The sequence below is a fragment of the Dermacentor andersoni genome, chromosome 3 (assembly GCF_023375885.2).
Source record: "Dermacentor andersoni chromosome 3, qqDerAnde1_hic_scaffold, whole genome shotgun sequence".
NCBI lineage: Eukaryota > Metazoa > Arthropoda > Arachnida > Ixodida > Ixodidae > Dermacentor > Dermacentor andersoni.
In genome coordinates, this window is record NC_092816.1 from 4,336,144 (window position 1) to 4,349,581 (window position 13,438).

The window sequence follows — 13,438 nt, forward strand, 5'->3', positions numbered from 1 at the left end:
GAAGCAGCATTTTCTTCTTTTGCCAGAGCTGTGCCACAGTGTGGTGCTTGGGGGTGGTGGGGGGGGGGATTTTCTTCAGATGGCAGATATTTCACTCCACATGGGCCTTGGTGAATAGTCGCTGCACTCTGACCCATATGCGCTCGTCAAATTAAAAAAAATTGCCTGTGGTTTAGCTCTGGTTAACCCTAGTTGAATTGCAAAAGCAAGAGCTGCAAACGCGATCTCTTCCAGTGACGCCGGGACGTGGCACGACTTCTTCTAGCCGCATCTTCGTTACGACGCTTCTCGAGTCGTACTGTGCCTTCTTCTGGTGTCTCTTGAGTGCGTTGTCACTTCCTCGCTTTGTTCTGTCCTTGTTGCATCTCTTTCGCACTCTCCATAACGACTAAATGCACAGAGGTGAAGCACATATACCATATTTACTTGCATAATGATTGCACTCGTGTAATGATCGCACCCCTGAATTTCGTAATCAAAATCGAATTTTTTAAGTTTCCCGTGTAACGATTGCACCCCGAACTTGCCGCAGCGATATGTCGTGCGCCAAGTCTAGCTAATAATGATCGCGCTTACCATCTGTCGAATGCTACGTGAACGACTCTTCAAGACAAACCAGGCGGTCTGCACGCACCAAACATTCTTAAGCAGATGCCGCATTTCATTCCTTCCATCACTTTCCGCACTTCCATGACAAAAAGAAAGCTACAACCAAACTTTCCTTTATTATGTGTAGGCTTTATAATGGTTGTGGTCAACAACAACAAAAAAGGCGCCTTTAGATTCTTCTCGTCTGCACTCATGGGCACACAACAAATCGCGAGCGGCAATGATAGTAACCACGTTTACACTGATACGTTAGAAGTGTACCCTATTCATATGCTGACGCTTGTAACACAGCTAAGATATTCGCCCACTTTTAGCGGAAACGTGCTGTATTAAGATAGTAGTGCAGACAAATGCCACAGTTTCTGCAGCATGCCCGCCATATGTTTCTATGTCACTGGCAGCTAAGCGTGCCCATCTGTTTCTGTCCCCTCAAAGTGGACATGGCTACATTATTGCCGCAAGCTTGCCGATATTAACGATATTATTCATTACTGATATGGAAGAAACTGTTTCAGTGCACGTAATGTACTAATGAGAAAAAAAAAGAGATCACGTTCGGCTTGCTCCGCCGGGCGCCATTTTTGTTTTGGTGTCCCACACTACATAACAACGGCAGCCGCCTATTTGTTAACCTGTTGTCATCCCGCAGCAAATGTGGAGTGAAAAAAAAACTTTTTTTTCTTTTCGTGGGAAATTTAACCCACGTAACCCGCACCCCTGAATTTGCATCAATTTTTTTGACAAAGTGCAACCATTATGCGAGTAAATACGATATATACCCCCCCCCCTCCGCAAGGCAACACCTCCCCTCCCTCTACCCCAGTGGAGCACATCTGGTGGAGTGAGCGGCGTCGATGCTGGTGCCATCTGTTGGAGCGTGGCTGCGGCGTTGCTAGACAACGACGGCTCAAGGTCGTTCGTCAGCCACAGCATATGGCGAACGGCTGCCGGCATATGGCATACGGCGTGATGAGCCGAAATGGCTTGCTGGCTGGCATAGTAAAGCTTTCAATTTAAAAGGGCACCGAAGTGGCCATGTGTGTCGGATGCCGGACACCAACCCCTGTCAATCTGTAAGACAGCCTTGCATTGCGATAAGCAAGGTCAAGAGCTGTGTGAATGTGGCCAGCTCTCTACAGGCACTTTTTGCAGATGTGCGGGATTTATGCAACAATACCGCCGAGAGTGGCGTGTGTAGTCTAGAGAACCTATGGGAGGCGCAGAAGCAGAAACTTAATAACATCCTTGCAGACCATAACCATATTTTTACCACTCTGCCAGGTTGCACGACCCTGGTGGTTCACAAAATAGACACAGGCAGCCACCCACCAGTTAGATGCAAGCTGCGCCCGGTTTACAGCCAAAAGAGAAATTCCTGATGGGTGTATCCAAGATTTGCTGGACGAAGACCTCATTGAGCCCCGCTCCAGTTCCTGGGCCAGAGCCCTTGTATTACTAAAGAAGAAAACTGGAGGATATCACCTTGAGGTCGACTATAGACCCTTAAAGAAGCACTAAAGTGAAACAATAAATCAGTTTAGACTAATGAAGCATTGTTTGAGAACCCTGCAGGCAGTCATTTAAAAAAAATACTTTATTAGATGAGAAAATGAAAGCCCAAGTATCAGTATTTGAATTTTGCGCGAAAACCCAAGCGCCAGTACGTCAGCGTGACGTCAGGGATTCCAAAGTATGTTTTCGCATTTGGGCCGCGTTGGCTGAATAAAGGTTCCCGAAACTTGCCATGTTTAATATTTGGTTCCTTTAGAACACAATGTAGTCAATTTGTACTGCTATATATAATTAGTAGGCCTTAGAAGATGCCATCAAAATACAAGACCTCACAGCCCCCAGGTGCGGGATGCGGGATTTTAATGTTGAATTCCGATGGCGGAGTCGGAGCAAGTTTTTCTGCTCGTTTCGGAGCAAGTTTGTTCCAATGACAGAGTGAGGGCGGGAGTAAGGTGTTCCAATGAGAGAGTCTGAGGGGATTCAGAGTGGGTCATTCCATGGAGCAGAAAAAGATACTCTGCCAAAATCGGCGGAGTGGACCGGAACTATGCGTGACGTATATCCTTTACCACGTTTGTCTGCTGGGAAGTGCCACCGGTCACGACTTGCGAGGAAGCAAAAGCTGCTGCACGCTTCGCGAGATATCCATACTGCACTTAAATAAATAAAAAAAAAGAAGTGATCGGTGCGGCAGTGCTGGGAGCAAACAACGGAAGGAAATGACAACATGCAAGGTATCCTGGGTAACTTGGCGATAGAAGTTACGCTTCCGCCTTGCTCTGGCGGCGCAGGTTGTGTTCCACTCGCGGATTCGGAGGCATTGCTCTACGCCAGAGTCGAGTGCTCGCTCGCGGAGTCCGTCGGCTGCTCCGACTTCGCCATTGGAATTCAACATAAGTAGGCGTCATCACCCGTATTTCGTTCTTGCGCTTTTCCTGGCTTACCAAACGTCTTGTCATTGTAAGAGTGGTGTTTTTGTTGTTGTACAACAGTAATTTACTGATGCAGAAGAAATCATTTTTCCCTTTAGTGTTCCTTTAAATGCAATCACAACAGCGCCAGTATGTCCCATGCCCCGCACAGACTGGGTACTGGCTCAGCTCGGCCGCGCAAGGTTGTTCACGAGCATTGACCTTGCTGAGTGCTTCTTTCAAGTGTAGTTTTCTCCCGAAGATGTACCGAAGACTACATTCCTTTGCCATAGAGGAGTGTTTCAATTTAAGCGAATGCTATTTGGGGTAGCAGGAGGGCCGGCAACATTTCAGTCTCTCATGGACAAAGTGTTAGAAGGCATAAAACAACTACTGCATGGCACTTCTTGATGATGTGCTCATTTATTCAGAAACTTTTGAGGACCACCTACAACATATCGATGAGGTATTGCGAAGAATTGGCTCTGCAGGTCCAACAATCAACCCCAGCAAAGTTACATGCTGTGACCAGGCATTAAAGTTCCTTGGACATGTAATCTCTCCAGGCAAATGTCAACCTGACTCGGACAAGGTGCGAGCGGTTGAAGAGTTCCCATGCTCTAAAACAGTCAAGTAGCTCCAAATGTTTTTGGGCCTTGTGGGATACTACAGAAAATCTATCCCCTGGTTTTCTGACAAGGCCAGACCCCTGACAGCTCTCCTCAAGAAAGGAGCCCATTGGGTTTGGGTTGCCAAGCAACAGACAGCATTCGAGACTGAGGTTAACGCTGGCAGGAGAGATGGCTGTGGTATTGCCTGACCTGAGCAGGCCCTTTGTGATTGAAACAGATGCCAGTGGCCGTGGCATTTCGGCAGTGTTATTGCAGGAAGTCAAAGGTGAACTCAGGCCTGTGTCATTTATAAGCAGGCCCCTCAGCGCTTCTGAAGAGAACTGTACTGTCAAAGAATGGGAATGTCTCGCTGTGGTGTGGGCTGTCAATAGGTTCCGACCGTATGTAGAATTCACATCATTTGAGGTGCATTTTGACCATACATCATTGGCTTGAATGTTTACAACTGAGCGGACATCGTGCGAAGTGTGACGTTGGGTGTTGAGATTGCAAGGGTTCAAGTGTGCCATAAGGCATTGTAAAGGACGACTCAACATCCCAGCGGATGCACTAAGCAGGTGCCCCATCCCTGCTGCCAAATCTGCTCAGCCTTGTTTGGCAGAGGACTTGTTTCCAATCGAAGTGCAAGAGCCACAACGAACCATTCGTTTTGAACTAGCAGCCCCTGTTGACGTGGCTAATGTGTCCCCACTGCATTGCAAAGTTCCAGTTGGAACAACGCAATGGTCCACTGCTGCTGCAGCTGCTGCAATACTTAAATTGTGGCCTGCTACCTGGTGATGCTGAAGAGTCCAAGAGGATACAGGACCTATCTGATGACAGCGAAATCTCGAAAAATGGTATCCTTATGTACACAGTCAGTGAACGTAAGGTTGCCTGGCTTCCCCAACACTTACGAGACGTGGCACTGAAAATGGAGCATGACCACCTCCTAAGTGGGCATTTAGGCTTTTTGAAAACTACGAAACATGTGAAGAGCCGGTGTACATGGCTCGGTATCCACTTCGATATCTCCCGTTGCATCCGCAGCTGCCTGCAGTGCCAGGCTTTTCAAACCTCATTGGCAAAAACCAAAAGGACTGATGGACAGTTCATGGGCCACCCACCAATTGCAGCAGCTAAGTGTGGACCTTGTTGGGCCACTGCCCACAACCCCTCGGTGCCACATGTACATCCTGGTGGTGCTGGACAAGTTCACGGAGTTTGTGAAGCTTTTCCCGTTACGTGACGCCTACCTCCAAATTGATAATAAAATGATCGATGTTTTTTGCCGGCATGGTGTGCCTAGCTTCATGTCTAGCAACTATGGGAAACCATTCATAGCAAAGTGGGGAAAGGCATTCTCCAGCACTGGGGAATCAAGGAGAGCCACACAGTCCCATACAGACCAGCAGGACAGACTGTGGAACGCCATAATGCAACGGTTAAACAATGCCTGGTGGGCTACTGCACTTCCCACAGGGACTGGGACATAAGGCTGCCTGAAGTGGCGTTGACAATGCACACATCTGAAAGTTTAGTTACTGACCTTACGCCTGCCTTCTTGTGCTATGGGCGGGAACTACGGAACCTGTATCCGCGCTAGCACGCGACAGGGATCTACCGTTGACTGTGGTGTGGGGCATTTGGCATGTAAAGAAGTTAGCCAGTAGATCACAAGGATCTACGCTTACATCTAAAGTTGCTCGGCAGCACTGCTGCGACCGCAAAAAGATGTCGGCTACGCGGTTCGACTTTTCGCCGTCGTTGCCTCTGTTGTTGCCAAAGTGTCAGCTAATGACAGTGATGACAACCACACCAAAAGCGATAGCACGGGCATTTCAGGCCCGACAAAGGCAGAAGCTGCATGTTACGTCAGCCTCATGAATGCAATCGTCAAAGCAAGAACAGCAATCCACAATGAAAAAGGCGCCCTGTGACTTCTGCAGTACTACTGTGCCCGTGCACAGAGAATATGCAACACCAACGAGGAATCTGCCATGCGAGTCTTTGCCGAAAAGAGGGGGCTGGCTGAAAAGCTGGCTTGCAGCTTCATTAAATTTGAGGCCTCTGTCGTTGCTGCTAGGCCGCTGCAGCATCACACGTAAATATCACTTTCGTCGTGCGAAGTGAATAAATGCTGCATGTTTTTGCTCTTCCATTGCTCGCTCTCCGAGTTGCGTTTTTGACAGGTAAGTGGGTAATCTCATGCTATTGGGGTTAAGCAGTATACTTTTTCCGAGCTCCGGCCAACTATGGTTTAACGAGGTCTCACTGTATAAGAATTGCAAAAATTGCAAATTTTCAGTAAATGAAACTGTCAAGTTTGCAATTCTACCACGGCATTGAAAAATGATATCACAATTCTGTAAACTGCGTGCAATAGTAATATAAAGCAGGCTAAATTCACGTATGATATGTGGCTCTCCAATTCACCATTAATATGCAATCAGAACTTTTGTAAAACCCTCATAAACATAACTTCAAATAAGATAGTATAAATATATATGTATCAAATTTGTCTGTCTTAGATGCTTGAACGGATGCAATCTACATAACTGGTGTCTGTTTTTGACGCGCAGTTACGAAGTTGTAAACCTTCGGCTGCTATTTTTTAAACCTTACCAATATCTGGCAAATTTTGTAAACAGAAATCCAGGGCCTAAATCAAAATTGCACTTCCGGCAGCGAGTAGAATATAACGTTCTCTCTTAAATGCAACAAATATAATTCAAATCAGTCCATAGGTTTTCTCGTAAAAGCATTTCTGCATTTTACATGTAGTTGTATTGGCGTTTGCACTGACCTAAAGCTTCCACTAAAATATGGGTAACGGGTATGTGCGAGCAAAGGGAGAAAGCAAAAAGAAGCAATATCTTCCAAAAAAGAAAAAGACATCAGCTATGGTACACCTTTGTCGTATCGCCAGCCTCGCGTGTCTCCCTTCCATGGTTTCGAAAAACTAGTTAGTGAAAGGCGTACAGCTGGCTTGCGGGATGCACAATCCGAGTGCGCGATGGCGCACCGAATACAGATGGGTGCAGTGGCTCAGGTTCTTGTTTTCCATGCACGCACACAGTAGCCAGACTCAATTGTTATAACTGTGGAGACAGAAGGTCCAGGGCAAATACCGTATATTATATTAGTGGCTGGTAGTAAACCGCGCATCAGTGATGCCCAAGGACACTTCACCTACCTGCCCCTCCTGTACTTTCTTCGTCATTTGTGGTCTGACAGCACCTGCACATTACATAACAAATAATGATGCATGGGAACATTATATTGAGCAAGTTTATTTTACGATAGAACAAACACAAAAGTTTACGGTGCTGGGCTGCTCATTGTTGCATGCGAGTATTGTTAAAACCAGATAATTTTATAAGTAGGTTTGACTATACTTAATTCTGTCCAATTAAAATGGTCCCCATTAGCTTTTTTACACAACCCAGTTATAACAATTCTCGGTTATAGAATGAAATTTTCTTAGCACTTGGATATTGTTATAAGGGGTTGAGACTATACCAACAGTGCGCCCACAGGCATTAGGCACTAGGAGCTGCTTGTGGTCTCACTCCCCTGAAGTGCACCTGCCAGCTTCAGTCATGAGGCAGGAGTCGCTTCACCTGGGAAAAAGTAACATGGTTTGTCGCATATTGGCTTGTTGATGGAGAGACAACCTGCAAGATGCTCAAGGCACGCACACTCATCGTGAAAAAGGAGTTGGTTCGTCTTAGTCTTGCTCATATTAAAGGTGCTGCTTTCATGCTGCTACATTTGGTATCGATTGCACTGAGCTGAATTTTTTAATCTTGATTCATAGCACTAAGCAGTCTTTCCTTAGTTTTCGCACATTTCCAGCATGCTACTGTCTGACAGGCTCTCCTGTTATGGATGGCTTGAATGGCCACTCACGAGACCTTATCAGAAATGTTGGTTATAAACTAGTTTCTAGATGGCTGTCCTGCAACTTTTCTGCCACAAGAAGCTCGAAAGGCGAACTGCAACAAAATTTTGGGCCACATAAGAGCCTAGTTTGAGATGGTGTAGATATAAAGCATCCTCTGCAAAATTTTGTTTGAAATATGAATGGTCGCGTCGCAAAAAATTTGCAATTATAGATGGTTTGAACAAAGAAAGTGGAGAGAAAAAAAAAGTTGGCCGCTGTTACCACTTGTCGGACATGACCCAAGACGTGTGGCTCATTGGCATGACCTCCGAGATTATGCAGTGCTTGCTGTAAGCTTAGAAATCTTGTAGGCGACACACTTTGATTTGTCTTATCCACTAACCATCATGTGCATGCATCATCTGCTAGTTGTTAATTGAAGGATCCAATAAGAAAATTAGACAGTTGGAAATGTTGCAACCTTGCCACGATTTCAATAGTGCAGTCAAACTTGTACAATGTGCTTGCATAGATTGCTGCATGGTGCTCTTCCAGTGATTTAATTATCAGTTCTACTAAAACTAAATTCACGATTTTCCGATCAAGCTAAAGAATACTGCCTGGCATGCCTGAAATGGTCACCACATTCCAGTCTCTGACTGTGTATCATTTTCGGGCATCAAATTCGATTCTAACCTAAAATTTTCTCAACACATTGCCTTCATTAAGCACAAGTGTATCTTCGGTATTAGAGCATTAGTATTCAAATCAAGAGCACATTTCTCCAAAGACGTGTTATGAGCATTATAATTTGCTTTCATTCACACTGACATTAATTACGGCATTGTTTCCTGGGGAAATGCATATTACTGTCATATCTCATGTCTATTCAGCACTTGCAAAACCAAGCAATATGCACCATCACTACAAAACCAGGCAATCATCATCAGCCTATTTTATGTACACTGCAGGAGAGATAGAGAGAAACATTTATTTGAAGTAATAAATGGTGTTTGTAGTATCAAGCCCACTTGGTTCATTGGTGCCATTCAGGCGGAGGTGGCTGCTCTCAGTCCAGGGCGCCACAGGCTTTTGCGTCTCTGCGTGCCCTGTCAATCAGACTGAGTTGATAGTCAAGGCTGTTGCTGGCCAGCAGCCCTTCCCATCGTTCCACACTCGCTTGGTCTATAGGAGACAGTCCGGGCGGTGTGTGAAAGCGTTGGCTTCTCAGAGCACCATGGGCAATTCACGGGGTATTTTTTCTCTCAATGTCAATTAGAATATCGGCTATACCTGTTTGCTCTCTCATCCAAACCGCTCTTTCTGTCTTTCAACATTATGCCTAGCACTCTTCGTTCCATCGCTTTTTGTGCGGTCCCTAACTTGATCTCAAGCTTCTTTGTTAGTCTCCAAGTCTCTGCCCCATATGTCAGTAGCGGTAAAATGCACTGATTGTACACCTTCCTTTTTAATGATATTGATAAGCTTCCAGTCAGGAGCTGACAATGTCTGCCGTATGCGATCCAACCCATTTTTATTATTTTTTGAATTTCCTTGTCATGATCAGGGTTCCCTGTGATTGATTGACCTAGGTAAACATATACAGACTAGTATCACTAGCAGCGTCTTTTCACGAGTGCTACTCTACTACTTTGTGAAATTAACATCCTTGTTATAATGAGCTTGTTTAACTATCATCTAACAATTATGTTTAATAATGTGCTTAGTAAACAGCTTTCATACGATTTCATTGATTCCACGTATGTCATTAATAATAATACCAGGTTCGTGTGTAACTCCAAATTTTACTGTCTATGGTTCATTTTAACTATGGAAAAATGATGTCATGCGCTGCTATAAAACTGGAAGGGTTTGCCTAACACCATTAAATCTTTACCCTTTCATGCATTTAGTCATGCCCTTAAGCTTTGTTTACATGTATAACTAAGTTCACATTGCTCATTACACTACATTTGCCATTTGTATGTATTGACAGTATATTTATGCACTGTAGGCTTGTATAGTGACAGTTGTTTTACATTTAATCTTTTTATCTTGTATTTTACGCGATTGTGTTTATTTTACCTAGCTTGCTCATCTTTCATACATCTCTCCAGTGTTATTATTAACCAAGGCTCCCGTTGCAGTCTTTGACTTTGGGACCATTGTCTGTATATTGTCTCTTACCCATTCACTGTATTTAAAGAATTCACTGTATTTATATGTACAAGAATTCATTAAATATATTGTGTAATTTGATATACACTCGAACACCGCTACAACGAACACCGCTTCAACGAAATTTTCGCTTCCAAGAAATATTTCCAATTCCCCGTCAGCTAGACATAGAAGTCAATGCAAAAAAGTTCTTGCCACAACGAAAAATTTTTCGGGCTTGTTTTCGCTTCAACGAAATTTTCGCTCGGTTGAGCTGGCCTTTAAAATTTGTTTTGCGATACAATAAACATAACCCCAATCGTCTGCAATTTTTCGTACATCTACGCCTCTTAGGTTCACCGAAAATGTGCGCCCACTGCACCGTCGCCGATAAACAAACTCATGGAGGGGCGCCATTGTTTGGTGGTGATGACGATGGGGCTAGCCGCCTTGTGACAAGGCGCAGGCCCACTTTGCCAAACGGGAGCCACAGCCAATCCGTATCCATCCTAGGTCACGCGATCACTGGCGCAATGCGGCGATGCCGAATTTCATTTGTGCTTTTGCGCGCGGTCATCATGGCGACAAAGCGGAAATTTCTTTCCTTGGAGGTGAAGGCACGAATCATCAGCGAGGCTTCAAGCAGCAGAAAGAAAGGAGATGTTGCAGCAAAGTTCGGCATCTGCAACAGCGATGTGAACTAGGTGTGTGAGAAAGCAGTGCACATGCAGCTATCAGGCATGTTGGCTCGCCTCTGCACTCACTGCAGAGCATCTCCGAAATTGGGCACGTGTGGCCGCTCCATGTGCCAGAAGAAAACGTGTGCTGTTCTTGGTATAACATATTGGTATAACTATACCAGTAATACCAGTATAATACATATTGAATGCAACGTTTCAGAAAATACTAACCTATACAGACTTGCTCTTTGCACCAGTTCAGTAAGTTACTCCTCCAAAGCATTGTTCCTTTGTTCCGAACACCAAATTTTTCTTCTCCAAAAGACCAAATGCCTCTTTCATCACTGTGCGATCCCAGGATGCTTTGGTGACGTCAGATTTCTTTTCTTCGCACGCTCGACTCAATAAATTCGAACTACACAGTGAATAGCAGATTCTGCCGCATTGTGCTAGCCGTCATGCAAGAATGAAGGCAACACATGGGAAAACAACAACACCGCTAGGGTTGAGGATTGGGCGAGTTGGTATTGCATTCTAAAACTTGTATAGCGCAACATAGAAAGGAAGAAAAAAGCCGAGCCGGCCCGATGAAAGAACAAAGCGCCGACTTTCAACTGGTTTATTGGCAAGTTGCATGAAATATATAGCTACAAGATATAGCTACTAAATATGTAGCTACTATATAGCTGTGACCAGCTATAGCTAGCCATAGCTGGTCAGCCCGGTTTCTTTTTTCCATTCCATCTTGCACTGTACTAGTTTAGAGAACAAAGCCGAGCCATGGAGAATAATTTTTTGCAGGAAGGTGCCCGGCTGCAGCATTGTAGAGCTGCACAGGCGCAACCTGGCTAAAGCACATTTTGTAAGGAGGTGTTAGTAGCTCACCTGACCGCTGTTTAGGAGAGCTGACTTCTGGGGCAGTTTCATGCTATTTGAAGTTTGATATATTGGTAGTGGGTGCTATTTTTGTTCAATATAACCATACTTATTGCTATATATTATCGTTGTAACTTTATGTTGCTCAGAAATTGTTTGATATAAAGAATAATTCGATGTGAATGAGTTCAGTATGGTCGGGTTTGATTCTATATACGAACTACTACTAATTTTAACTGCCATATTTTCCAGTGTATACGACGCATTTCTTCCCCAAAATCGTCAGTGCATCATATGGAACGGTGTATCTCATAGATGCAGAAAATGTGCCTGCTGGCACGACGAACTTATGCGTCTTTTCTTCATGAGTATGAGAAACTATGCTCGACGTCTTGAAGAAATTGAATCTTGTTTTAACCGTGGAGGGACTGTGGTGACAGATGCCAGCACCGAGGGCTCGCTGTGCAGACGCATCGCAGCAGCTGCAGTAAAGGCTGCAATCGGGGCGTCTAAGGTGCCTCCGTGATTGTAGGGTTCACGGTTATGATGGGCTTGTCTCTTTTTTTTTTTTTTTTTCAGAAAACCTTGAACCTACAGGCCTAATGCAGTAAATAAAAAAATTCACCTCAGTTTTTTTATTCTTACATTGTGGTGCCCAACATCCACCTGTTAAAAAAAGAAATGCGCCACTTGGTTATTATCACTAGTAACCTTTGCGAGAAATTTAAGCAGTCCAGCATAGTTGCAGTGTTTCTGGTTGGCGGTCACCATTTCACGTTTGTATGTATGTTTAGTTAGTATATTATTATTCTTTGTATGTTCGGCTCGTGCACATCACGCGGCAGAGGCAATGTCGGCGACCTACTTCAACATGTCGTTTTTTCCTTTGCCTACTCTTTAGGAGCTTGACGCAAGCTGAAAAAAAAAAATATTATTGCTCTTCTGCCAAAATTATTGGTTGCTCCTATTGTTATTAGCCCTTGGAACATGGCAGGCACCACAGTATCGTGATTGGAATCACTGCCAGCATTTTCATTTTCTGGCCTAGTTTTAACCAGTAATGGTGTTAAGAAAAAGTATAGCCCTGTATAAACATATCTTGCCATCAATTGGGCTGTTTCACAAAGAAACAGATCTTTACTTTCTTCCAAAAAACAGCTAATAAGTGCATGCTGAATCAATACAGCAATTAAATGCTTGCTTCATTGGGCCACCATAATGTCTTTGTCATTCAAAACATTACAGTAGACCAATAAACAGCTAACACCATAGTATATTTTCTGTGCCGATATCAAGAGCGTAAACCATGAAGATAATCTGATTATTTATGAACTTTTTTGCACATGGTGTGATTAGCTGCTGCTATTTATATATGTATATATTGTTACGGGGATGTTGCAAGTATAGAAAGACTATATACAATATATATACAGGATGAGTCAGAGTAGTTAAGACGGCTGACCACCAACAACACACAGCAACCAGTGTCTCCGATCTTTTTCTTCCTCTCTCTTCTTTCATCCTTCCGTAACAATATATGTATAATATATAACCAGTTATTTCCAGTGCTACTGTTCCTATGCGTTTCATTGCTAGAGAGGATGTAGATTCCAGGCAAGTGTCTTGGATTTTTTTTTTTCTGTTCTTGTATTAAATGTTGTTTCGTGTGTATCATATATGATACGCCATAGTGTAAGAGGTTAAGGTTTATGTGAAACATGCTATATCATGTGCCATTATGTTAACTATAATTCCAGGTATCACACCCCCAATGTAGTGTACATCAAGACGGAAGACCCTGACCTGCCAGCATTCTACTTTGACCCCTTGATCAACCCTATTGCACATCGTCAGGGCACAAAGGTAGCTGACTTTCTTTTGTCCAGTAGTGAAGAGCCATTGTTAAGAAAAACGTTTATAGGCTGGCTGCATCTTGTAGTTCTGTTCTATGGAGCCATTTACTGTCTGCAGACTAATGCCAAATGGGATTACTTGAACATGTTATCGCTTCTCATATCTACGGTCACCTTGAATCAAATAACTTTTTTTTTCTCTAATCAGCATAGCTTCAGAAAAGGCTATGCATGTGACACTCAGTTATTTAACTTCACGACTGTCCTTCACTTTAACATTAACTCTAACGATCAAACCGATTGCCTTTTTCTTGAGTTCGCTATGGCGTTCGATACTGTACCT

At 44.0% G+C, this 13,438-nt stretch overlaps 1 protein-coding gene and 1 long non-coding RNA gene across 2 annotated transcripts in view; one reads left to right on the plus strand and one right to left on the minus strand.

Moving 5' to 3' along the window:
- Prp8 (pre-mRNA processing factor 8) overlaps positions 1-13,438 on the plus strand; it is a 297,334-nt gene that overhangs the window by 63,964 nt on the left and 219,932 nt on the right. The window contains exon 8 of the mRNA XM_050169409.2: positions 13,000-13,105. Coding sequence (XP_050025366.1) covers positions 13,000-13,105 — 106 coding nt within the window. The remainder of the gene's footprint in view (positions 1-12,999; positions 13,106-13,438) is intronic.
- LOC129382156 (uncharacterized) overlaps positions 1-13,438 on the minus strand; it is a 72,057-nt gene that overhangs the window by 52,224 nt on the left and 6,395 nt on the right. The window lies entirely within an intron of this gene.